Source organism: Zonotrichia leucophrys, chromosome 3, assembly GCF_028769735.1.
Source record: "Zonotrichia leucophrys gambelii isolate GWCS_2022_RI chromosome 3, RI_Zleu_2.0, whole genome shotgun sequence".
In the NCBI taxonomy this organism is placed as follows: Eukaryota; Metazoa; Chordata; class Aves; order Passeriformes; family Passerellidae; genus Zonotrichia; species Zonotrichia leucophrys.
The window spans coordinates 61,688,786-61,714,953 of record NC_088172.1 but is presented as its reverse complement, the minus strand read 5'-3'; the positions used below and the strand labels follow the sequence as shown (position 1 = coordinate 61,714,953).

The 26,168-nt window shown below is 38.7% G+C and overlaps 1 protein-coding gene across 4 annotated transcripts in view; it reads left to right on the top strand.

The window, feature by feature from the left end:
- ACTN2 (actinin alpha 2) overlaps positions 1–26,168 on the top strand; it is a 67,163-nt gene that overhangs the window by 23,534 nt on the left and 17,461 nt on the right. For all 4 annotated transcript variants that reach the window (XM_064706981.1, XM_064706980.1, XM_064706979.1 and 1 more), the window contains exons 3-12: positions 942–1,061; positions 6,983–7,069; positions 8,136–8,223; positions 10,271–10,349; positions 12,981–13,062; positions 15,204–15,289; positions 17,915–18,007; positions 19,022–19,252; positions 20,372–20,519; positions 22,036–22,186. In XM_064706981.1, the coding sequence (XP_064563051.1) occupies positions 942–1,061; positions 6,983–7,069; positions 8,136–8,223; positions 10,271–10,349; positions 12,981–13,062; positions 15,204–15,289; positions 17,915–18,007; positions 19,022–19,252; positions 20,372–20,519; positions 22,036–22,186 (1,165 nt within the window). The remainder of the gene's footprint in view (positions 1–941; positions 1,062–6,982; positions 7,070–8,135; positions 8,224–10,270; positions 10,350–12,980; positions 13,063–15,203; positions 15,290–17,914; positions 18,008–19,021; positions 19,253–20,371; positions 20,520–22,035; positions 22,187–26,168) is intronic.

Below are 26,168 nucleotides of genomic sequence, written 5' to 3'. Positions count from 1 at the left end.
ACATTTAAAAAGCCTTTACACATAGGTTACAAATTCATTTTATTCTGCTCTTAGCATAAACATTTTGCTTTGCTTTTAATGACTTTATTGGTCATACCAATGCTTTCAAAAGTGGGGGCCTAAAGCACACCTGGATCAATATTTAGTCACAAATAAAAGGTCTCATTTTTCAAAAGAGTGAAGCATCCAAGAACTTTTGCTAACTGATGTAAACTCACTATGCCCCTTTTGTTATGCATTATTCAGTGGGGCAGTCTTCAAGGTAAGATCAGAATTTCCTTAATGGGAATAACTCAAGCAACAAATACACAAGACAGTTTAGATTTTTGCTGGAGATTTCAGTGTGGAAAGAAATACTTCAAATGATCATTCCTCATGAAATGGAGAATTTCTTTTGAAATTATTACTCTTTGTGATCATTTGAAAAGATAAGTTTGTTCAAACACATCAGCCCTGAAATGAGCTCTCTGCTGTACTGGATGAGGTTGTTAAAAGCCATTCTTCTGGGTTAGATGTGCAAGGATGCTATGGCTGATCTGCTGGATAGAATCCAGCCTCTCTTTACGGTCTGGCAGATAAGGATGATGAGCTCTGAGAACATTCTGCCGTCTTAATATTCAGCTACTTTAACAGACAGTAGCAATAAACCAGAAGTGGAGTAGGAAAAAGTACACATATCTTCCAGATGTTTAGGACAAACAAAAATTTTACTCTGGTTCTACTGCTACATCAGAAAGATCAAAATCAGGTGCTTCAACATTTGAATCTTCTTTTCAGGGTTTGATTCAAACCACTTTGGCATTTTTTCAGAAAAATACCCATTAAAATAATTGCTGACTTTTAGATAGTGTTAGGGAACATTCACTCTTGATTTCTAATCATTTTTATGTCTGTAGCAAGGTGTATTTAAGAATAATCACATTAAATTTGTTGTTCTGCAGGGGAAAGGCTACCGAAACCAGACAGAGGGAAGATGCGCTTCCATAAAATTGCCAATGTCAACAAAGCTCTGGATTACATTGCCAGCAAAGGAGTGAAACTTGTGTCTATTGGTGCAGAAGGTAGGTGACAGATCTTGACAGTGCAGCTTACTTAGGTCACATTACAGAGCAGTCTGGTGGAGACCTTTCGCCACATTATGTTCTCTACATATGGGTGCCTCAAACATCCCTTAATGCTGATTGCTGGGACTGTATCTGGGAAAGGACAAGAGGTGGAAATTTTTGGACTCCTGGAGAGGGACAGGGGTATAAATCAACACTAAGCTTAGTTTGTCTCTAAGGTTAAATTGAATTGTCTGTGGTTTGGTGGGTGTTCAGATAATGGGGGTGTTTTTCTTACAGGGCAGAGTGGTTTTCCCATAGATAATTAAAAGTAAGGAACTTCTTTAGAAACCAGGTTGGATTCTAGGGTGTGCCTTATACAGTCTGGCATATTTAGGTGATATTATTCAGCCAAAACAAAGGCTGATATCACTGCTGAGTGGCTGGAACCTATTCTCACTTTATTATGAGATTTTCTGCAGCTGTGTTTCTAAAATTCAGATGTAGAGTTAAGGGAGTGATCAAAAGAAACTGGTAGCTGGGGAGAGATTGAACATATGAAGAAAGTGGAGTGGGATGCTATTTACAAAAGTAATTGCTTTTTTATTGTTCTGCTGTTCAGGTAGCTAAGTACCAATGTGTGGTTGGCTAGCTAGATTCTGATAGATGTAAACTGAGCTAAAGAAGACAGACTCTCACTATAAGTGAACCTATGCCTCCCTAGGAGATTCAATTAATTGTTTAAAAATTACAAAGGTTATATAGAACTTTTTGCTTCATGAAGATATTTGCATGCTGGTTTCCATAGCCATTACCAAACCAAGAATGATGTGACTAGCATCATATTCAACTATTTTTGACTCCAAAGCCTCAAGGATGTGCTTTCTGTGCTTTTTTCCCCCCATTCTAACATGTCCTTAGAGCAAAATTTTGATTGTAACCGCATTATGATGATAATCACTCCTATATTCTACTGACATTTTTAGGCCTTTTTAGATTGATTTATGAGCCTCTTCTTCCTGTTTCCAGATTCCTACAGGCTTATATGCATCCTTATTCTGGCTTCCAAGCCTTGATCCCTGGGAGGTTACTGTAATTATGGATGGAACAGGAGATTCATTATGTGGGATACGAGTATCTGTAGAAATAATGGAGAGATCTGGCAGCATTCATTGGTTTTACTATGGTTTCACTTAGCTCATTTGCTTCCTCAAGTGTTGTTCACCAAATGTGTTTGGTTTCTAGATGTAGAACTCAAAAATCCCAAGGAATGTGTTTCATGGGCAGAGAGTTTGTTTGAATCCATGCTTTATTTATTTGAGACTGAAGGGGGTGGGTCACCTGAGTCCATATTCATACCATCTGTCTTTAGGCACCTAATAGAGACCTTTTTTGGGGAATATATCATCAGTGGGGAGAAATGGGCAATTCCCACAGGCACTTCAGATCTCAGAAGAGCTCTACTGCATTTCAGAGGTTCCTGGCTCCTTTCATCACTTGTACAGACTGCTGGGGCACCTGTGCCCTTTGCTCAATTAAATGAAATGGGATGGAAAAATATGCTTCTACCTTAAACCTCTGCAGCAAGGCTCTTCTGAGAGTGACATGGCATTGAATGGACAGCAGAGGGTACTGAAGAGACAATTTATGTGTGGAAATGAAAATTAAGAATACAGATGCATGTTTGATAGCTGGTGAAGAAATGCTGAGCTTACAGAGCATGGAGCAGTGAAAACTAGTTTCTGTCATCTTGGGCAGGAGACTCTGAGGCTTCCTAACCAAAACCAGAGTGTAGCAAAAGGAATATCTTGTGGGACAGAGTAGTTGTTCTCGCTGATCACTGTTTGCACAAGGCTGGAGTATTTAAACTAAGATACATCAGCTCATATCTGCTCCTGAAAGGAGCCAGCCAGTGCTCTGCACTCCCATCTCTCTTATTTTGCCCCCTTTATTGCTGGTCACTTCTGCCAGAGTACTCAGGCTGGGGAACAGCTCCTGAGCACTTTCTGAAGGGAAAGCATCTGGGATTGATCAGATCAGACATTGAAAACATTTAAACTAACCCTGCTGTTCTCCTTAGCAGCAACTGCCATGGGTTCAAATGCTCTGTGATTCAGGTGCTCTGTGATAATTCCCTTTGGAAGGTGACAGGGAAAAGGGCAGTAACCTCTTCAAGCTTTTCAGGCACTTGCTGCAAGTTGACTGTCCATGCATCCAGTATTTATTCCTGCATGTAACAGCAGGCCATACCTAGCAACCCAAGAGATTAAGGTGATGGTTTTTGCTATTCCCTGTTTCTGGAATTCTCAATCTGTAAAATGGATGTATTGAAAGCAAAAATCAAATTAATTATCATTAAAAACCCCCTAAATTCTTTGATGGAAACATGGGAGAAAAATTCCCAGCCACTGTGATAGCCTAGGAGCAGAGAGGAACCTGTCATGGTAAGGCATGACACTATGTTGAGTGTGGCCTGATGCCCACATTAGATGACATCCATGTGGGCAGGAGCAGATGGATTCACGTGCCTTCCCTCCCACTCCAAGGAGGCTGAGCACAAAGCCAGCTCTGGCACAGACATGCTTAGTGCCCTGTTGAGTTTACTGCATCCCCTCTCTAAATTTGTTACCTAAAGCACAGCATTGTGCTGATGCAGCAAAGCAGTATCACATCTGACTGGGTATGGTTTCACATTGTGGGACCTCTGGCACCAGGGGGTGTTTAAAGAGTCCCTGTTCCCCCTGGAACTGCATTCCTGGTCCCACACTTCACAGCCCTGCCCTCTCCCTTGTGCTGACAACTGTTGCTGGAGCTCTGCTGGAGACTGGATCAGCAATCTGATCTGTTTTTAAAACACACTTCACTTTTCTTTTTCCTTTTGTTGCATTTTTCAGCGTTGTTGACCAGGCAGTCATTAATAGTAGGTTGGAGTGAATGCCAGAAGGGAGGAGAGCACAGTCTCCTTAAGTTTGTTTCCTTATCAAAGGCTACAATCCCTTAACTCTCTGCCCCAGTGGGTGAGCATGGGGCTCGTGGGCTTGCCCTCACCCATCTGTTTGGGCATTCTCTGAGTTACATGGATGCTTGGAATACTTTTTAATTCCCAAAGCATGAAAGTTTTGTATCTATATCTGCTGAGGATCATGTTCCATTATGTGACAGACTGAATAGTGAAGAGCACGTAGGCCCAAGGGGAACAACTGGCATTTAAAATGGGGCCTCAAAACAGTGATTCCTGTGGGACATCAGCACAAAAATAAAATTAGTATTTTTAAGGGCCCAGGAATATTCTTTGAAATCATCATTACTGTTCTGAGCCTGACTTCTCTGGGCTGTCTGTGGAGTGGAGAGAGCTGATCACTTTTAATTGTAATGCTGAGCAGGAGCCAAATTTATTTACTCTGATCTGTTGTGTCAAAGAACATCTCTCTCCAGTGGTCATGAAATGAGACTACAGAGTCAAGAAGCCAAACTTAAAAACTGTGAAAGTAGTCCTTATGAACCATTTGAAGTCCAGGACTTAGAAATTTTCTCCAAAGTTTTAAAAAAGTGCGGTAACTCCATTTGGAAGGTGCTTGCATCCTGAATGAAAACAACTAGATATGGAGAACCCCAAAAGACAAGTATCCTGTTAATAGTATTGGGAAATACTTCTGTACTGCTTTTCTGGGAAATGGGAAAAATGTTAAAGACCAAGTGATCTGTGAATCTGCTACAAGAAGATTAGAATAAAAAAATAAATTAATACAAACAACCGAAGCAGAATAAAAAAAATGGGACTAAAGCCTTTGAGAAATTGCTTTGCTTTACTTTTTCACTAGACAGTTTTTATTGTTTCTGCTTCATTTGCTCTTTTTTTCTGCCCTCATCCCCAGAAAGCTGCAGCTTTGTGTATGTGAGGGGTAGGAGCTATATTCCAGCCAGGGCCAACAGGCAGTGTGAAAAAATTATGAAGTCTTCTATTGACCTGTAGAGGAAAATTATAGGAATGAATCAATGTCTTTTTGTCACTGATATTTTTCAATATTTTAGCGACTTTGTTTTTCTTCCTTGTCTTGTATAGGAGTCTTTTTTGTTTTGTGCAAACAGTTTTGTGAGAAACCAAAGCTGGAAAATCACTTGAAAATCCTCCCGAGGCTCAACACAGAAAATTCCCTCTCTTGCTCTTTCATTCTGTATGTGTGTACATACAGATATGTAAATCTAAACAACGATGTGGTGATTATGCAAATATATTAATTGATTGCTTGAGAATCAACAATGCCTCCTGAGTATTTACATACATTTATCTTACATTTGAAGAAATTTCTCTTTACTGTATGTACATATCAGACAGCTGATCAAAATTGTGAAGTGACTTGACTTCACTCAGGAGGAGGGAAGAAAGAGAAGTAGCTACATGCTCTAATTGCCATTTGGTCTTTTTTTTTGTCTGGAAGGGTTTTGTTTTGAGATTTGAGGTCTTCCAGGGCCAATAAGGCAGGATGCATGGAAGGCAGGCAGCGTAGTGTAAGAAATCTGGAAAACTAGAGCAGGATCTAAAAGGGAAAGTTAGAAATTAGCCATTTATATACAACCTTGAATTATCACACTAACAAAATAAGTATAGGGCAGTGATGGGTTACATATTTCCTATCACATTTGTTAATTCCATAGGTTCAAATGACAGCTTGTGTCACATCCTACTGCAATTTAACATGTATCTCTAGTCTCAGAGACAGCAGCTGCTCTTGCTCTGTAGAAGTTGTCCCTGGATTCAGGCAATTTTAAGTAGCAGAGTGACTGCATTTTCTGCTGGCACCTCTATTGGAATTTGATGTTAAATTGAGGAAATTCCTCCTGCTGCAAGTTCCTCCTGCTCCCTGCCCAGAACACCAGTGGGCCCCCAGGCAGACACAGCTGCTTCACTTTTTGAGAAAGGCTGGAGGTGACTTTTAAGTAGGGGAGCAGCTGGTGCCTTCCCTGCTCCACTGCTCCTTTGGTGTGAGGTGACTGGAAAGTCAATCTGCAGTCCCATCTCCTCCCTTCTCAATGCTGCACCCTCCTTATAGTCTCACTATGCTTTTCTGAGTCTCTTGACTCACTTTTGAGAATGATTTAACATTACCAGCACGCACTGAAGTGATCTGGCAGTACATTGTGGTGTTGAGAAATTTCAGTGGTATCACTTAATTACAACGTGGGAGCATTGGATTCTGACCCGCTTGTGGCAAGGATTCCCACATTCCCTGTGTTATAGGTAGTCTCAAGCAGTCTTGAAACAAATTGAAACCCCAGAGGTAAAAAAACCCCCAACATTTATATTAAAGATACTTAAATGTGTGTATGCTTCGGAGCTGTGAGGCACTACAGCCTCGTGGCTGTGGCTCTGAGCAGCTTGGCAGGAAGCTGTGTATCTCAGTGTCTCTTGAGCTGCTCTTCTTGTCTTGTCTGGGCTGGCACTAGAGGCAAATTCTCAAACATAAATAGTACAGGGGAAATTCTGAGTACCATTTTATTAAAAATGAATACTGCTCATGTCCTGTAGTTTCTTAAGAATTGGGGTAAGACCCCAATGTTTTTTGATTCTGTTGTATTTGAAAACTCTTAATACTGATACTGTTCAAACTTTCAATATTTCCCTTCATGTTCTCACAAACACATCATCCTAAAAGGCTGAGATTTAAAACTGTTACAACCACCCTGAGAAAAACCCTTCAGCATGGAAGGACTGAAGTGACTTTGACCTCAGTAACCTTCAGTTCTACTGACAGAGTAGCATAAGCCTGAGTTTGTTGAAAAATGAACCCAGGTGAACTCTGTGTGCATTAAAAATTATAGTAAAAGTAGAATTAGTTTGTTAGTTACAATGTATTATTTATAGAAATGTGTGATTAAATAAGATGAAATTGAAAAAAAACCATTTACAATACTACTACTATATCTATTTTTCACCTTAGAAATCGTGGATGGCAATGTGAAAATGACACTGGGTATGATCTGGACTATCATCCTTCGTTTTGCTATTCAGGATATTTCAGTGGAAGGTAAGAGCAATACAATTATGTTAAATAATTAAGAAATGTGTTTAAAGGCATTTTAAAATGAGTTAAGTGAGAGAAGTGTTTTAAAAATAATTTTTCCACAGAAAATGATCCTGTAAGTTCTCTGCCTGGTGACAAAATGAATTTCTGGAAGGAAAATTATTTACTCTCCTTATCTTGACAGAGACCTTGAGCCAGCTTTCTAAGTGCAGAAGCTCTGGTCATGTCTCTCAGCTACAGAGACAGAAACATGACTGTGTTTCTGAGCTTCTGAGCTGTACCCTTTGTGTTTGGTTCTATTTCCAACATACATTTTTAGTTCTGTCCATTTGTCACATTCTTTGTAAATAAATATGATCTGATTATATCCTTCTTCTTTCTATCTAAAATTTTTTCCCCTCACTGTTTCAGAATTTTTTTCTTAACTTCTACTTGCTAACTGGCTCCAAAAAGCATGTTGTTACAATACTCTTTAAATCAAGTCTATGCTTTGAAAGTCTAGAATTCTAGAAACTAATCTCAATTTTTGGCAAAAGTAGAATTGCTTCAAGTTCTGCCTGCATGTTATCCTGCACACATAATTGGGATATTAAATGTGGACCTAATTGTTTATTTAATAATTTCTGACCTTTACTTATGCACTGAGATGCCCATAGGGTTCAGAAAATAAATGTGGTTTTTTGGCACTTAAACCTCCCCATAAGCAAATGAACTGAGACTAGAAGCATATTTCATGTACATTTCATGGCACCAACACAATCTTTTATGTCTATTTGCATTATATTTTTATTGGGTATTTTTCTCCAGTGTACAGTCTACTGTCCAAAAAAATATAATTCCTTTAATTTCTGACATCCTAGAACATTCTGTACAGGCTGAGACTAATCTTAACTGACCTTTGTATTTTAATGAAATGCCAGTAGTCCATTTATATGAACAACTTTTAGGATTAAATGTTGGTTTATGCTATTCAGTTTCAGATGGCCAACCACATTTAAGATGACAGGAAATTAATTACTTGAGCACTTTTAAAATTTTTCCTTTTTTTACTTCCTTGTGTCTTTTACAGAGACCTCTGCCAAAGAAGGGCTGCTGCTGTGGTGTCAAAGGAAAACGGCTCCTTACAGAAATGTGAACATTCAGAACTTCCATCTTAGGTAATCTTCCATTATTTCAAGAGATAGAAGCAATCTCAAAAATGTTATGTCAAATTTTCCCCACAGTTGTGCGGGTATATATTTGATGAGAGAATTTTGCTCTTCCCTAGACCTTTTTCAAATTCTCCTCCTCTATCTTCAGAGTGTTATTTTGTTTAGCCTTTAGCATTATTTACTTTGACTTCAGGAGTTACTATTTAAAATAAAAAGATCCTGCTATATTCAGAATTACCATGTTACATCTTTGTAGTAATTCCTGAGTACTGTGGCGTAGTGGCAAATGACTGCTTTCAAATGAGAGCCACAGAGAAGTTCTTCTGGCAAAAAGACCAGTGTGTTGAGCATGTGAATATCTCATGATTGTGATGAATCAGTCTGTATTGTTTTTCAATGTGCATTACTATGAGGAGCATAAAATGCACTCAGTAATACACAACAGCAGCACTGTAAACACATTTGTTTACAGAATCGGGCTCATAACCTAAGTTGGAAAATTTAGTGAAAGCTCCAGCCTTGTGTTTCTGTGTTTTCATTAAGAGCTAGAATGGGAATTCCAGGCCCTATACAGTCTGCCTGGTTTGGGAATTTGGCTAGTTCCTAAATCTGTGCCACTGGCCTACCTCATTAAAGTACATGACTTACCATGTGCACTTTTTTACCACATGATCTTCCCTTCCCTGAGACCCTTCTAGTACTTAAAACAAGAGCTCTATATTAGTGATTTGAATTAATTCTTTATGTGTAGTACCTAAAGCACATTTAGTGGCAGAGAAGATACAGTTCATGCACATGTTACAAGATAAGAAAAATTTGTCTGATGTACAGTCCCTTACTGCCTCTCAGAGATCTGAAATTTTCTCTGTGTTACTTTCCTAGAATATGCAAAGATATATTTAATAGAACTTTTTATGGATTGATGGTATACTGTAAGTTACAGAGTCTGAATCTTAGTGTATTTATGCACATACACTGGTCTGATACATGATATGGGGAAAACATCTTGAATGGAACTACCTTGATTTATGTTTGTGTGGATTGGCTCTTGCAGTACTACTTTGCAGTGGGCCATCCAGATCATTTTATTTTGCACCTTTTGGAAAAAGAAATTTTTCAGTGCTCACTTTGATTTGGTTTTACATTCTAGATGATTTTATATTATACAATATAGGTATATTCTGCTTGATTTTGTTCTTTTTTTTTTTTTTTTTTTTTTGGAGATGGTTCTATTACTTGAAGGACTGACCCAGACATCTCAGTAGTAGGGATTTTAACAGTGTTAACATGCTTAGGCTCACACAATTACTGCACAGGACAAGACCTCAAACCTTCAGTCCCTGTGATGGCTTAAAGTCTTTACATAAAGTATCTTTCAGAATAATTGCTTCTGGCTGAAAGAAACCTCTCATGATCTTTCCAAAAATATGTTATTTGTAGCTCCATTCATTTCCTGTTCTTGCCACAAAAGGTAGCAGGTCTGAAGTCAGGCGGAAGTGTAAGAACTCAGATCAAAGCTGTCATATGTGTGAAGTGTTTTAAATAAACTGAGCTGATTGATGATTTCTTACTTCTCTAAGCACTTGGTTGTGCCAGTAAAATTCTCAGAAATAACAGAGGAAAAGCCAATTGCTTCAGCAAATTCAAGTAATTGCAGGTTTGCTCTCCTTTTATTTTTTCCCAAATACGCTGTGAGTGTAATGGGAGATGATGCACTTTCATGGATGAATGTGTACTTGAGCTGTCCTAGAACACTGCATGAATTAAGCAATTGACATCAGGGACTGTTGCACAAAATGTACATTGCCTAGAAAGTATTTGAAGTCTACATGGAGTTTATGGAGTATACTTAAGTGTGTATGGACTGTAGAGTAAGATATGTACTATAGATAAAGGAGTACAGTAACAGAGCAGCTCAGAGAGAGTTGACAGAATGTAAGTTCAGGATTTGACAGAATTCCTGCTTTAATTTAAGCCTTGAGCAAGGATCAAACTGTAAAATGCCATGACTTTATTAACTAATTTTTTTTCCATTTTATTTTTTGCTGTAAAGCTGGAAAGATGGCCTTGGATTATGTGCACTTATCCACAGACACCGACCTGATCTTATTGACTACTCCAAGCTAAATAAGGTCATCAGCCTGGGTGCTACAGCATGCTGTCCTGCAGTGATTTGGCTGGCTTCTGGTTTGCTTAGCATGTTTTCTAAAAGACAGGCTGAAGAGTGCATACTAATTCTGACTGACTTTCTAAAGTCCTTCCCAAAAAAACCTCAATGACACAAGGGAGAGGACCTCCTGACTGTCCTGTGTCCTTTCCTTCCCATTACTATGACTTCAGCATTTAATTGCAAATAATCTGGCCCTCAGATTCTGGCAGTTGATGAAGTCTTTACACTGCCCAGTATGGATATTAAATCAAATACATTGGAATTATCCATTTACCACTGATAGTATTGTCCATCCTGTTTTTATCTGGTGTAAATAACTGGAGATTACAGACCAGTAAACAATGACATGACAATCAATCCTAAGATTCCTTAGAAAAAGCACTGTTCTTACTAACTAGGAATACACAGTAAATTACTAGTCTTACATATTCAGGAAGTATTCACTGATTCTCAGATCTCCTCTTCTACCTGTACTTCCAGACAAGTGGAAGCAAAACCCATAAACTAACCTCCTTAGGTAGTACCTCATGGGGATTAAAAACTAATTTATTAAAGTTTGTTACTTATGGTAAAATGCATGTTTTCTAAAAGATACTTTGGTTTGAGTGGGAGAAATGAGGAATGAGCAGTAATGTCAGAATTTCTTGGTATCATTACTGAAGAAAAAAAAACCTAGAAAGAAGTACAATGTTGTTGCTTCACATTAGCTCTCAATACAGACACACTGTTTTCTCCTCTCTGGAATGAATCTAAACACCAGTCTCATGTAAACACCAGTGCAACAGAAACCTTAATCATGGTTTTAATCTCTCATGTGCAACTTTGCATTGATGAGAGAGAGTGGTAAAATACCAACTGTCCACGCCCTTTCATTGCAAATTGGTTTACTAGTCGAATCAACTGTTATTAGAAAGTCTTTGGTGAAGAATTGATAAATGAATGAACTGAAACTATTTTAAAACTTAGTCTGCTTTATATGTTTATATATTCAATTTATGCCAGAGTCCCTGAAATGCGCAGTGATGAAAATTAAAAATTAAATTAACTTAGTACTGAACACATAACATTTAAGCTTAGGCAGCTGTTAAGATAACTTCAGATCTGAACCAATGGGCAAAATATTAGCCATCAAAACCAGCTTGTTCTCCAATTCTATATGCAACCTTTCCTACAGATAAACAGAGTAATGGAATGACTGAGCTACCTGTCTCTGTGCACATGTGCTTATTATGCATGGCATGAACAGAAGTGAGTTTGATTCAATCTGTGCTTTGAAAAGTGGTATGTGGTGCTGAAGAACATCACAGTTAACCATCCCATAGATGAGTGCTGAGAAAAGGGAACAGAACATAAGCAGGTCTGCTTCAATGCTACTATTTTCCTCTTAGAGGTTTCCAAAATAAGAACAGGTCAGGTTTCAAATTGAGGCTGAGCTGTTGCACATAAAGCACATGCAGAAAAAAAAATCCTAAAATAGCTCTTGCTTTTCTGGCCTGGCTGTGTTTGATTGACTCTTCATTTTGGTTACATTAACAGCTGTCTTGGTGTCTTGTTTCTTACCGCCTGCATGCTGTCCTTTCCTTTTCTCACCAATATGTTTCGTGTAGCTGGAAAGATGGCCTTGCTTTCAACGCCCTTATCCATAGACACAGGCCTGATCTCCTTGACTATGCCAAGTTAGATGAGGTATCTCTTTAGCTGTAGCAGAGATTTTTAGTTACTGTGGCTTGTAGTTCTGTTTAAAAGGATGGGTGATGGAAATCTCCAATTCTTCAGAAGCTGCTGTGATTTTAAAGCAATCCTTTACCAGTGGAGCACTATTTGCTCAAGCACTTAGTACCAAGCACACAAATAGGAGGTGATCATCACTCATTCATGGGCAAAGTGCTTTAACCTAGTCAATAGGTCTCACTTAGATTTACTGTCTTTTTGGATTTTCTTTTACAAAACCTGTGTTCTCTATCTGAAGTGTGCTCACAGCTTGCTTTCTCTTTCCTGAGAAAACCAAAATCTCAAAACCAGAGGAAGTGTTTGAATTTCCACAGCCCTAAAATTCTGTTTATAGAGGCATTACAGATTTTTATTTCCAAGCCCATACTGGCAATTTTCACTCCTTCTGGAGAACAATTCTGCCTGTGCTTGCTTCTTCTCATGCATGCACCTAACCAGCAGAGAACTCAGTGGAAGTCATATCCCTGTGATGTACTGTGGGTATAAAACAGGCAGGGCTAACTCTGTGTTGAACAGTCTCATTTAGCCTGCTGGTCCAGTGGCATTTGGTGTCTGTATTGCTGCTGTACTTCACTCAGAATTAGCTCAGAACTGAGAGTACACTGTTATCTCTGTTCACCTCCAGAATGCATTTCCAGCAGAGCTCTAGCTGTAGAGAACAGCTTATTAAAGTTTTCTTTTGAAAACATAGCAGCAGATGGACCAAAAGTTTATATACCTAGACTGTTTTTTGAAGAACAATAGTTGTGACTCCAGTTTACAGTTTAGAAAAATAGAAGCTAAGTTTTAGTGTACTTACTCTAGTCTTGCTTCAAAGAAAAACTTCTATCTTTGACTCATTGTATTTTTTTCTTTAATGCAGGATGACCCCATAGGGAATATCAACCTTGCCATGGAAATTGCTGAAAAGCATTTGGATATCCCAAAGATGTTGGATGCAGAAGGTGAGAGTTATACCTTATTGAAGTTTGTGCTGTTTGTAAGTAGGACACAGTAAAATTTCTTTTTTTGTTTGTTTTTTTTTTTTTTTTTGGTTTTTTTTTTTTTTTTTTTTTTTCCTAACAGATTTTCAGTATTCCTTCCATGTGAATCATAACGTAGCAACCTGCTTTATTGCCAAAAATATTTTTCTTTTCTTTCTGGCATGCATTGGATAATTTCACTCACTTTTTGCTTTATTATTTATTGTTCATTAATGGTTGCATTTATTATAGTGATTTGGATCCTAACCTCAGCACATGGTCCCACTGTGTTGAGGTAGAATGCAGGATCAAAAGTTAATCCTTGCTTTTAAAAATTCATTTTTAATGAAGGGAAATATCACTGTTAGCAACTTAAAGCATATTCAGTTTTTTAAACATTTAAGCAAGAGGCCAAAAATAGAAATAGTAGAAGTACTTTCAAAGCCTTCAAAATATGCTAACACCTGGCTCACCTCTGAAAAAGAGCTAGGTTGAGGAAAGCATTTTTTTGGTTCATTTTAGTTGTAAACTTTTTGCAGTGATACTTTTAACAAATAATTCATGTGTCTCCAATTATCTTGAGAATTTCCTGAATTTCTTCAAGATAATCAAACTTTCATACTCGGGGCTGAAAAATGCTGCCAAGCTACTGGAATTTGCCTAAATTAGTTCAAAGCATTCTTCCCCAAGAATGGAGACTGAGCTATGGTGGCTTCTCAGTAAAGCAGTGATAAGATAGGAAACATCCAGAGCACTCAAACTGACTACACCTGCTCCTCTTGAAGTCTTCATTTGGAGAGTTAGACAGGATGATTTGGAAAATCCAGGCTGTAATCTCTTCATTGAAGAGTAGTTTTACTTTCATGCTTTAAAATAAATTGTTCTCACCTTTTGAAATGCAATTCCCCTTTCAACAACACCACTTAATTATTTTGTTCTGAAGTACTGTGCAAGGAATAAACAGAGAAGTGCTGCCCCTTGCCACTGAACAGCTTTCTACATTTTTTCCTCTTCTCTTCTCTTCATAATCAATATAAGAAACCTTTTGTTTCCTTACCAAATTTGCTGCACATTCTATTCCTTATCTTACTGTTCTCCTCTTGCCCAGGGGGGAGGTAATGAACTTATATTCTTTCTAAAACCCTTTAAGTATTCATGGTCACTTTTTTGCCATCTTTATTTCCACTGTGCTCTCTATGGAAACTTTGCAAAATTTTGTTCACAGCTACATAAAGTAGATGCAAAATCAGTAAATATATTGATCCTGAACTTAGAAATCTCACTGCTAACATTAGAAATTTTCACTCATTCCAGGGCCTTTTCAAGTCAGTATCTTCCCACTCCTTTCATTGACAGGAATCCATGCAGGTTGCACCAGAATCATTCATTACTCAGCCATAACTGCTGTAAAAACACCTTTTCCCGCCTTTCTCTGTTAAGTATTGAAAAGGTCCATTTTTACCCATGGATGCATACCTTGATTGCACCCACTTTATATTTCCACTCTCCTGCCATGGTAGGGACAAAGCTCTTAGCCAGCCGAGCCAAACCCTCCTGTGATTTATGCTATTAACAAAAAAGATGGGCTGGCACAGGGATTGCAGAGCTGCTACTGTCCAACTTTTCTTAGCACAAAACGTATTTCTGGCCTGCAGGAGTTGTACAGGTTCCCAGTATATGCCAGTGCCCTGTCAGGCACAGGGACCCTGTGCTGATACACACTGAGTGCAGTTCTGGTTTGTGACTGTCAGTGGCTGCATTTAGCTCTGCAGTAATTGCAGTGATTCAGATGAAGTTGCTTTGGAGTGGCAGTGAAGCTGAACCCAGCAGATCTGCCAGCCATGCCATCTGCTTGGAAGTTTCCACAAACCAGAAGGTAGCAATATCCTTCTGTACAGTCTCAGACTTCAGATGTTTTGCCATTTCAGGGAGAGTTGTGTCTTTTGTGTTTGCTGATTCCTAAAGCTTCGATGGCTTTGCACTCATATCAGTAAACAGATGCAACCTGAATAATTGTGTATTTATTTGAAATCCTTACAGCACTGAGGTGGCACCATTAGCATAATCAGATGAAAGTACCTTGTGAGAATTTCTGAGCAGTTAACCCTCTTCTCTCCACACAGATGTAGTAAACACTGCCAGACCTGATGAAAGAGCCATTATGACTTATGTTTCCTGTTACTACCATGCATTTGCTGGTGCTCAGAAGGTGAGATTGTAGATGGATCAGATCTCATCCTTCACCTTCTGTCTTGTTTTTTTTCAGCAATTTTTCCTTTTCTGATCTTTTCCTCACTAGCTACTAGAACAGCATCTTAGAGCTGAGCTCATTTCCTGTCGCCTCTTTTCTCTGTGAGCTGCTGTTTTGGTAGAGCCAGTAGTAGTCTATCCATTTGTTCCATTGAAGCAAACCTTCCTGTCTCATCTTTCTGCATATTTACTAATAATATCCAGTAGGTTTTTGACAGCTAGTTGCTGAATGAGAGAGGATGATGTTCCCCTTAAAATGAATTTGTGTGCATTCATCTGAAGCACCATTAAAAATGTAAGATGAAAATAAGCTCAGAGGGAAAAACAATTGTGGAATTCCATCTTTCTTCTCTCTGCTGGATATTATTTCTGCTACAGATGTCAAAATCATCATAACATGTTCAGAAAATAAACCCTTCTCTTATGCTTTCAGGATTGTTTTAAAATGTTAAATGCTTAATGGTAAGTACAAACAGCAACATCAAATGATGCTACTTAGCAAAACAGAAACATGTATAGACATCTCAGACAAGCTCTGGAATCTCATCCCAAAGGAAATAAGGAAAATTCTAAAAAGTAAGGTGGTTTGGAGCTGGACATACTTCAGGTATTGGTAATATGAGAAATACTGATGCTAACGTGCAATTTCCAGAGAACATCTCCCCAGACTGAAATGAAGTCTGTCTTTTCTGTGTCTTAGTCAAAACCCCCACAATTTAAGTCACCAGACATGCGTGTGCCAGTTCTTAAGCAGACCATCCTGGTAAAATTATGGTCACTCCCCCTGTGACATAACTGCTGGATCAAGCTTAATGAAAAAAAAATCCTCCTCTTTGTATGAGCTTACACTGAATTTTTAGTGTACGTTTTATTCTGTCAGCACCCCTCAATCTAACAGTAAATTTTTTACAGCTTTTTAGAATTTCTCGGATACAGAGCTAAGGAAAAAAAAACAGTAAGAAGGACATGAAGTGATGCATTTATTTATTCATCCTATTTTCTACTCCTCGATTCCTTTTTTTCTTGTTTTATTTTAATTTCTCCCCCCTCTTGTAGATATTGTGAACACTCCCAAACCTGATGAGAGAGCTATCATGACATATGTGTCCTGCTTCTACCATGCTTTTGCTGGAGCAGAGCAGGTATAGATCAACTATCTCTTCAGGTTGCTGTGTTTTTGACTGGTTGTTTCACATTTCCACTAGTTTATTAAAAAAACCAACCTCAACTAATTTAGTACTATGTGGTTTTAATTAACATTTGCAAGTATCACTTGAGCACTAATATTTGTTTTTAACCAACTCTCAAACCTCTTTTAGTGAAATGTTGTGTAACAAGTTAACTTCTTTAATTCAAATATGCATTCTGTTTCTAATTTTGGGTCTTTTTTTGATAATTTTAAGGACTGTTTCAGAAAACACTGATTTGAAGATATTAAGTGTTGTTGCTTGTTGCTACAACATCTTATGTGTTTGCTACATAATAGAATGTTTGACTTTTGGAGACTGAGACTTACTCATGCTGAGTAGTAATTTAGGGCTAGATTTTCACAGATGCCCAAAGAGACAGAAAGGCACAGAAGACATCCAACACAGTTTTTGTGCCCGGTTGCCACAGAAGCTAACAGAATTATTTGTGGATGGAAGTACTAGTATAAAAGGCATGAACATCAGCAGCAGATGTTCATGTAATTAATGGGATACTCATTTATAAATGTGGCACTTCCCAGTCTTCTCTTTCATACATTTCTAGCCTACAAATGGACATCATCCAACTTACGTTACACAAAAAGCAACAAACCTTTAAAGTAGCTGATATTTTCCCTTCGTCCTCAGGACTGAATTTCCCTTCCTGTCTGCTAGGTCCCCTGTGCCTTACCACAGCACAGCTGTGCTGTTGCACTCTCATTCTTGAGTAGGTGGGTTCTGCTATTCATGCAAAAGGGGAATTCCAAATACTCTGTAACACAGGAGTCTACATGTATATTTATTTGATTAGACATATGCCAGAGTCATATTTTAATGAAAGTTCTGCTTTGTGGTATCAAGCTAGTAAATTTAAAATATGACAGAGCTACACAGAACCTTCACATATAAATTTGTTAGGAGGCATGAAAAGATTTTCTGTCAGTGGTTGAGCTGCACTTAGTCTCAAAGGTTGTACATTTGATATGCAGATATAGAGTGGTCTGAGACTCCTAAATCCCATGTGGTGTCTATCCAGTGTGGCTAACAAATCTAATACTTTTTGGATATGACTTAAAAAATAACCTAATAGGATATCTTTAAGAATGGCCTAAGTTGTTTTTAAAAAGAAAAGATTTATTAGACAACTGTATAATAAGGCTTCATTGTACAACAGGGAGACCTCTGTGCTGATCCATGCCTCATTCAGGCCATTGGAATCTATGGCTGCAGAAGGAGGGAAAATGAGTATCTAAGCAACATAGGAGTATAAATCACCAGTTATAAAAAAAATGGCGATCTTTTATTTGCAGCAGCCACATTCTCTCTCTTTCTCCAAGCCTACACCTTTCTCAGAATGTGTTCATGAATATTTTCTGCTTATTTGCTGTGTGTTACAGGCTGAGACTGCAGCTAACCGGATCTGTAAGGTGCTTGCTGTGAATCAGGAAAATGAGAGGTTGATGGAAGAGTATGAGAGACTAGCAAGTGAGGTAAGGATGCTCTGTCTGGAATGTGGTGACAACAATGTTCATGAAATACTGAAAGCTGAAAGATGTGTGCACTCTCTTCAAGACAGAAGAGCAGAGACACTGTGAGGGTAAATCTCAAAGTGGCAGGTTTCAAAGCCAATGCCCAAGATATCGAATTTTGGGTGACTCCTTTGCCACAGACTTCCTGTGTGACCTTCAGCAAATCAGTCAGTCTTGTTAACGTGCCCAAAAGGGTGACTTGAGGATTGCCATCCATCTGCCCCAAGACCAGGCTTCCTGTTTCCCTAATCTTCAAAGACAGCCGTCCTTGACCACATGTGGGACATACCAGATCAAGCAAGGCCCTTGGCTTTGTGTACTGCAGAGCACACTGGAGAGGGTCTGCCAGGTTGTTCACAATCCATCTGTGAGCAAGGACAGCAGAAGAATGTACAGATGAACGTGCTCCTCCTGTCCTTTCTAGTTTAATGGCAAATCTGCTGAGCAGGACTACAGATGTAGAGTGAACAAATGAGAGCTCTCTTATCTTTTATTGCTTAATCTGCAAAACTAAACTGAAATCACAGCACTACTTTCTGTATTTAAATTTGCACTTGGCCTTCTGAGTGAAGATTTTTATATGACCTGAGGCTGGTTTCTGTCCTGATCCTATAACTATGACTACCTGAAACACCAAGACCAATAGTTGTGGAAGTGGCAGTTGATACCGGCTAACTCAGATTTTGAGTAATTAGAGGCACCTTAGATGTGTGTTAATCTTTTTGAAAATCAGGTTATTTCTAGAAATACCTGGAATATCTGGGCAAATTTGTTATTTGTATAAAGCAATACAATATAGAAGTATTGTTTATCTTTTAATATCTTATGCTTACTCACCATTAAGGCATCAGTACCAACTGAAGTCAATAATATTAAAATGGAACAAACTTAATTAAGATTTGTATATTTAATATAATCTTTTTTTTGGTTGTTCTTCCATTGCCTTTATTTGACTTGTTTTTGTTGGCTTGAAAGCTTTTGGAATGGATTCGCCGGACAATTCCTTGGCTGGAAAACAGGACCCCAGAAAAAACAATGCAGGCTATGCAGAAGAAATTAGAGGACTTCCGGGACTACCGCCGCAAGCACAAACCTCCCAAAGTCCAGGAGAAATGTCAGCTGGAGATCAATTTCAACACCCTGCAGACAAAACTGAGAATCAGCAATCGGCCTGCTTTCATGCCATCAGAGGGGAAAATGGTTTCAGTAAGTAAAGGAGGCTTTAATATTCTGTTTGTTTTATCAATGATCTCCCAAAAAAGCCAATGTGAAGGATTGAAAAGCCATTCTAAGTCATTCTCAGAAACATCAGTTTGTTGTACTTTTTCAATACCACACTCCTTTTACACATTCCCTTTTGTTCCAGAATCTTGCTTTCTAATAAGCATGCTCCTGCCTCTTTGAAGGCTTTCCCAAAAGCAAATTATCTGGAGATGCAAGACGATAGAGAGCTTCCTTTGGCAGTGTTATCAATACTCGTGTATCATTGGGCCAATGATTGCTTATTTAAGCAAAACTCAGTTGTTTCACTGAAATTTTAATCATCAAACAGACAGACATTGCTCAATATGTGTTTCTACATTTTTTCTATTCTGTTTTTTCTCTTATGTCTATGAAGATAAGAATAGTCTGTACCAAGAATTCTCATCTGCTGATAAGTACTGTGACTTGACTGGGTGAAAACATTTCCTGTGGAATACAGCAAACCTGTTTCTGAACTCTATTCTATCATTGTGCTTTGTTTTTCATAAACAAAAGAAATTGCTCTGTCTGGAAAGGGTTATTGCTCACTCTCCATATGCAGAAAATAAGGGCCTTGTTACTTTAGCTTCCCACTCATGTCTTTTGAGTTTGCAAGAAAGCTCACAAAACTTTGTGTACCACAGAAAGAGAAATGAATTTGTGTTCCAGGTAAAACATGCACCAAATCCTCTTGATAGTAATTATCTTGCTATTGTCCACTTGTGAAAGCAAAGCACTTTCATTTTGATAACACATAGATATATTATAAAAGAAGACACACAATGTAAAATGGGAGGTAAAAGCAATATATTTTGAAGACATTGGACCTGTAGCCATGCTTGGAAACCATTTCTATAGGGGCTCCTTTCATAAATGCCCCTGAACACAACACACTATGAGGAGCAGGTGTCCACACTAAAACACAACGCCCTGACAACGTTTTATATAAGTCTGTGATTTTACAAAATCCGCACATAAAAACTTCCCTTTTTGAAGCCAAATTGTGAATGAATCAAAAATGTGTAAACTTAGATAAAAAGAGATTATAGTTTCATCCATCTCTCCCATGTATTCTCTTCACAGGATATTGCCGGCGCTTGGCAGAGACTTGAGCAAGCTGAGAAAGGCTATGAAGAGTGGCTGCTGAATGAAATACGGCGACTGGAAAGACTGGAACACTTGGCTGAGAAATTTAGGCAGAAGGCTTCCACTCATGAACAGTGGGCATATGGTGAGGAGAGATGGCTTTTAACATTTTTAGTATTTGAATGTTTGAAGTCGAACTGTCAGTGCTGAGTATTTGCCAGCTAGAAACTCACTCATAAGTAGTTTGGACAATTTCAGACAATCTAAAATAATAACAGATAAAATGTCAGGTTTTGTTGACTGTAGTCACGGTCCTAACTTGTTGGCATGTTGCTAATGAGATGTAACTGTAAAATCATACTTCAGGCAGTGAGTCAAACTTAATGGGAATATTCTGCATTTGAATAGAGGCCATTACTGCTAATGTATTCCTACACAGTTGTACACCAGCAATCCAACCAGGAATGCAGTTCTGCCACTGACTGAATATGAAATTCTTAACAGAAGTATTCTGAGTTAATTATTATTTGGTCATCATGATGTTCTGAATAGTCCAGATAAACCACATGATACTGGACTTGTGTCTGCTTTGCTCCAAACTCTTAATTATAAACTATTAATAGTTCTGGCTTCTAATGGTAACCTAACCTTACCTGTAGTTGTGACACCTGTAGGACCTTGCAGTGACATTCAGTTTTGTTGGGGCCTATTAAACGTAGGTCTGCTCTATCATCCTGGTGACTGTCTTCCTGTTTCTGCCATGCTTCTGGCTTTTCCCGGCTAGATTCTTTTGACATTGTGAAAATGAATCAGAGTCCATCCTCTTACGGTTGCTGGAAGCCTGCAAGGCTGTAAATGGTTGCCAAGCAGATACTAGAAGGGAAACTACAGCCCTGAGAGCCGATTTTCTGAGCATAAACTCCTCATGGTGACAAGTCATAGCTGTTGTGTAGGAAAAACTTCACATAAGCTGGTATACAGCAAGTGGAACAATAGTTGCTTCTGGCTCCAGGATTCACAGAGCTGCAAATGCCATGTGGTGAGTGCAGCTGCAGGGCCTGTCTGTGTGGATTCAGTTGCCCAACATAGGAGCTACTCAGCAATAATATTTCAGTTCCTACTTAATCTTTGTTTCTCTAGCCTTTTGTAGATGTGTTGGCATTTTCCACTTAAAATTCAGAGTTCAATACAAAAGGCAGTCACACACCTCAGGTTTATTTTTTTTTAAGTGCTGAAATGACTAATGAATTGAAGGCAGAACATAAAAAAAGAATAACAGATCATTAGTAAGAGTGAAGCTGAGCATAGCAATGTAACTTCTGTGTTTTTAAGTCGATTCTACAAAAAATTATCACAGTGGTTTAGAGATACAGTTTTTGCTAATATACCATTTTTTATGCCAGTTTCTCCAGCAATGTAGTACTCACTATTTTAGACCTGTATAAGCTGCCTATGCAAAACCCAGGACATTACTGTGAGAACTTTAAAAATATGTTTCTAATTAACATGTGCTGACAATTTGCTGCTGATTTCAGTGGAGGTGGGATTTAATTTCATACATTTGATTTTCACCATGCCTCAACTAAAAAGTTGATTAGATTTAAAATTTTCCTAACAAATAAATTGCTAAAAAATGGGTAACATTTTTTTTTCTCTTTCAGGCAAAGAGCAGACCTTGCTTCAGAAGGATTACGAATCTGCTTCTCTGACAGAAGTCCGTGCCATGTTAAGGAAACATGAAGCTTTTGAGAGCGATTTGGCTGCTCACCAGGACAGGGTGGAACAGATCGCTGCCATTGCCCAGGAGCTGAAGTATGTTCCATTTAAAGGCTTGCAGCTGCTGACATTTAACTTTGCGATAAACTCTTTCCAATGAATTTGATAGTGTCATAGGTACCAACGAAGGAATTCCAGGCATAGCTTCATAAGTATATTATCTGAACTGGTCACTGAGACCTTTCCCTCATCTCCCCCTTACCCCCAACCAAATATAGATATTCAACTGAACAAAACTATTTGAAAAGAAACATTTTCAACTTGACTTCACAGTAATATTTTAGATTAGCTCTATCCATGAGTCCATTGTGGGTTGATGGGAATCCTGGAGGTGTTTATTTCTCAGTTCATATGGTCTGCTGAGAGGTATGGGCTATGAGTTGTTTAACTTAGAAAATAATTTCACTTACACAAATTACAGATCAAGTATCTTCACAAGAATATTGGTCCTTTCAAAACGCTTCACATCTCTTTATTATCTCTGTAATAGTGGGTAATGCACTGACTTCCTGCAGATTTAACTATCTCTAATATGCTTATTTTCACAATCTCTTGGTATTATATTTGGAATTGCCATTGTCTCCATTTTACAGAAGGGACGCTGAAAACTAAATAATCTGCTCTCAGATTCCTGCCCTTGGCTTCCTTGAAGCTCTCCAAGTTTCAATTTCTCACCTTGAACTGGCAGAACAGTTACTGCTCAGAAATGAAATCTTAGAAACATGCCCTTTTTTCACTTTGTGAAGGGCCATGACTCACAAACAGCTCCATCTTCATTAACAATTAAAAATCAGATACTTGCCTAAAAATGTAGTGTATCATATCTGATAGCAGCAGCACTTACAGTAATTGTGTAATTCCAGTGGATTTAAAAGAAAAATTCCATCTTCGGGATTGTTTAAAGGAAGAAAAATTAAGCATAGTGGGCAAACTAAGTACTGTGCTTTGGTTAATGTGAAAGAAATCAGAAAAAACCACAGAGAATGGAGATTGCCCTGAATGTGTAAGATTATGAAACACTTTCTGGCATGCCTTGATCGCTGTTGTGGAGTTATTTCATAGGATGGCTTGGGTTGGAAGGGTTCTTAATGATCATGTAGTTCCAAGACCCCTACCATGGACGGGGATATCTTCCACTAGATCACGTTGTTCAAAGCCCCACACAACCTCACCTTGAACACCTCTGGGTATAGGACATCCACAGCTTCTCCAGGCAACCTGTTCCATTACCTCACCACCCTCATAGTAAAGAATTTCTTCCTAATATCCAGTCCAAACCTGCCCTCTTCTTGTTTAACGCCATTCCCTCTTGTCCTCATTAAAAGTACCTCTCCAGCTCTCTTATAAGTCCCCTTTAGGCACTGAAGGCTGCCATAAGGTATCCCCAAAACCCCCTTGTCTGGACAGCCCCAACTCTCTCAGCCTGTCTTCTTAGGACAGATGCTCCACCATTCTGATCATCTTTGTGTCCCTTCTCTGGACCTGCTCCAACAGGTCCATGTCTTCTCTGGGGATCCTAGAGCTGGATGCAGGGTTCCAGGTGGGGTCTCACCAGAGCAGAGCAGAGGGGCAGAGTTCCCTCCCTGGCCCTGCTGCCCATGCTGCTTTGGATGCAGCCCAGGACACGTTTGGCTTTCTGGGCTGGGAGTGCCCATGGCTGGGTCATATTTAGCTTCTTGTCAAGCAACATCCCCAAGTCCTTCCTCCCAGGGCTGCTCTCAATCCATTCTCTACCCAGTCTCTATTTGTGCTTGGGATTGCCCTGAGATTTGTTTCTCTTTATACTAAAGAAAGTTTCTGTAACGCTCCTTCAGCTTTATGAATTATGAGAAACTTTGGGAATGTAGCACAGCATCTGCTTACCAGTGTTTGAACCCTCTGTCCTTTACCTCTGGTGACGCCAGTGAGCACTGTATCCTGTCTATTTTGGGATTGTCTCTTCTCAGTTGTTTCAGTAATTTGCTGTGTGAAGTAAAACAAGTTATTTGTGGCCTGGGCTGCAAAGGTGCTGAAAGCTGATTGCATTTAGAGATGCTCTAATTTGACTTCTCTGCTTCTGTATACAATGGTGCTATCAGTGCCTGATTTTTCTCTGTGACTCTGTAACTGAATTAGGCTTAATGCCCATGGGGAACACTGAATGAAAGGTCATAAAGGTCAGGTTTTATCACTGGCTGCAAGCAAATGTGCAGCTTCTATTTAAATACTGATTTTAATTTTTTATACATAATTCCTCCCACAATAAAATTATGGAGGAAAATGCTAATTTCTTTCTTATTCCATATTTTTAAAGAAGGACTAATGTCTGAATGCTAAGAAATGTGCATTGGCATCTGATACAAAGCCTGTTGAATTCAGTGTGGGTATTTATTTCTTGATTTTCCTTTGTTTGGTTGGTGGGTTGATTGCTTTTTTTCCTCATCACTGGAGCAGGCCCTTACAGCAAGCATCATCGTCTGTGTCTAAATTCCAAGTCAGTACACCTCCACGTTTTGTTTTAATCAATCTCTTGGATGCCTAAAGTTGCAATTTCAAAGGAGAACTATTGCTGTATGACCTTGAACTCTACCTGTTACAGTTTCCTGTCCTGGTATTTCTGATACAGCTCAGTCCACTGTGTGCTTAAGGTTAAAGTTGCTAAAGCTTGTTGATTGATGCTATTTAATAGAGAATTTATGTGCGTATGCGAACAGGCAATTCCAGCCAGGATGCTCCTATAAGATTGTTGTGTTCCCAGCCTATATAAACTTAGATATTCCTTGGCAAAGAGGCATGACAGGGCTTGGATAGGGCTTTATACAAAGCTGAAGGGGACAGGCATTTCTAAAATGAGATTTGCCATTTATGACATAGTAAATGCTCATTTGAGTGAGCTGTGCTATAAAAACCCATATTGATTTATGATCTTATATGCTAATTTCAATGTTTTCAGCCATCAAGACAAAAATTTTGGAAAGTAGTTTCTTGTATATCTGTCACTTGTAGTACAGTGACTGATTTTCAGCCAAGCAGACCATTATCTGCAAGACTGATTTTAGAGTGATTTTGATTCTGAAGACCTGGGCTCAAATTGTGCTTACGTGCATGGTTAACATGACCCTTGTTCTGAAGCACTGCTAAAACACGTTGCTCAGCAGGTTATTTTTGTGGCACTATCACTGTTCCCAAAGTGAGCTCACACTTAAGTGCTTCTCTGGATCAGGTCAAAATTTGCCTGAATTTTTAATTTTTGACAGAGAAGATTGAGTTGCTCAGAAGATCAGTAGTGGTAACTTAATGACTTTTAAATTCCAAAGGCTGTAGGTTTCAAGTGGCCAAACAAATAGAAAGATTGTTCTCTCAGAAAGTCTGTAACACATGAGAAACAGTACTTCACGCACTGCAAAGTAAAAATTTTTATAAAATGTAAATCAGTCTCCTCAACATTGAGAAAGACACAAAAATTAATAAAACAGGGAATGTAAGTCTGTGTTTTATTTCCAGCTAATTAATCTTTGAGTTATTACTTCCTCTGCTCCTGCTTTGAGCAGAAAAATGTTCTTTGATACCTATAATACACTTACTTGAAGTAAACAACAGCAGGCCCAGAAAGGTAGTGGAGCTACACTGCTTAATGCCACTTGGTAAACTAACATAGGATTTAGTTAGTTAGCACCATGGGTGCCCTTTTTGAAAGTTTTTTGATGTTATTCTCCTACCCATTTGTCCGCAGCACATATCCCTGGAAGGAACAGGATAGTAGAGATCTTACGGGGGATGACTGAATCTCCCTGGCAGAGGCAGTGGAGGAAGGTGGCGTATCACCTTCCAGGACTTTGACCACAGCTGGTACAATCAGTCCCTCACTTTCATGGAAGGACATCTGCCCTTACCCTTAATTGACAAAAGGAGATAAGTGATCCATTGAAGCAAAAATAGAGTTTGCTCACTCAGGAACATAATCTAATAAACTTAATATGCTATAATGAAAAAACCCCCGACTTTCAGCCAAAAGCTCCTGACAGCAAAATCCATCTCA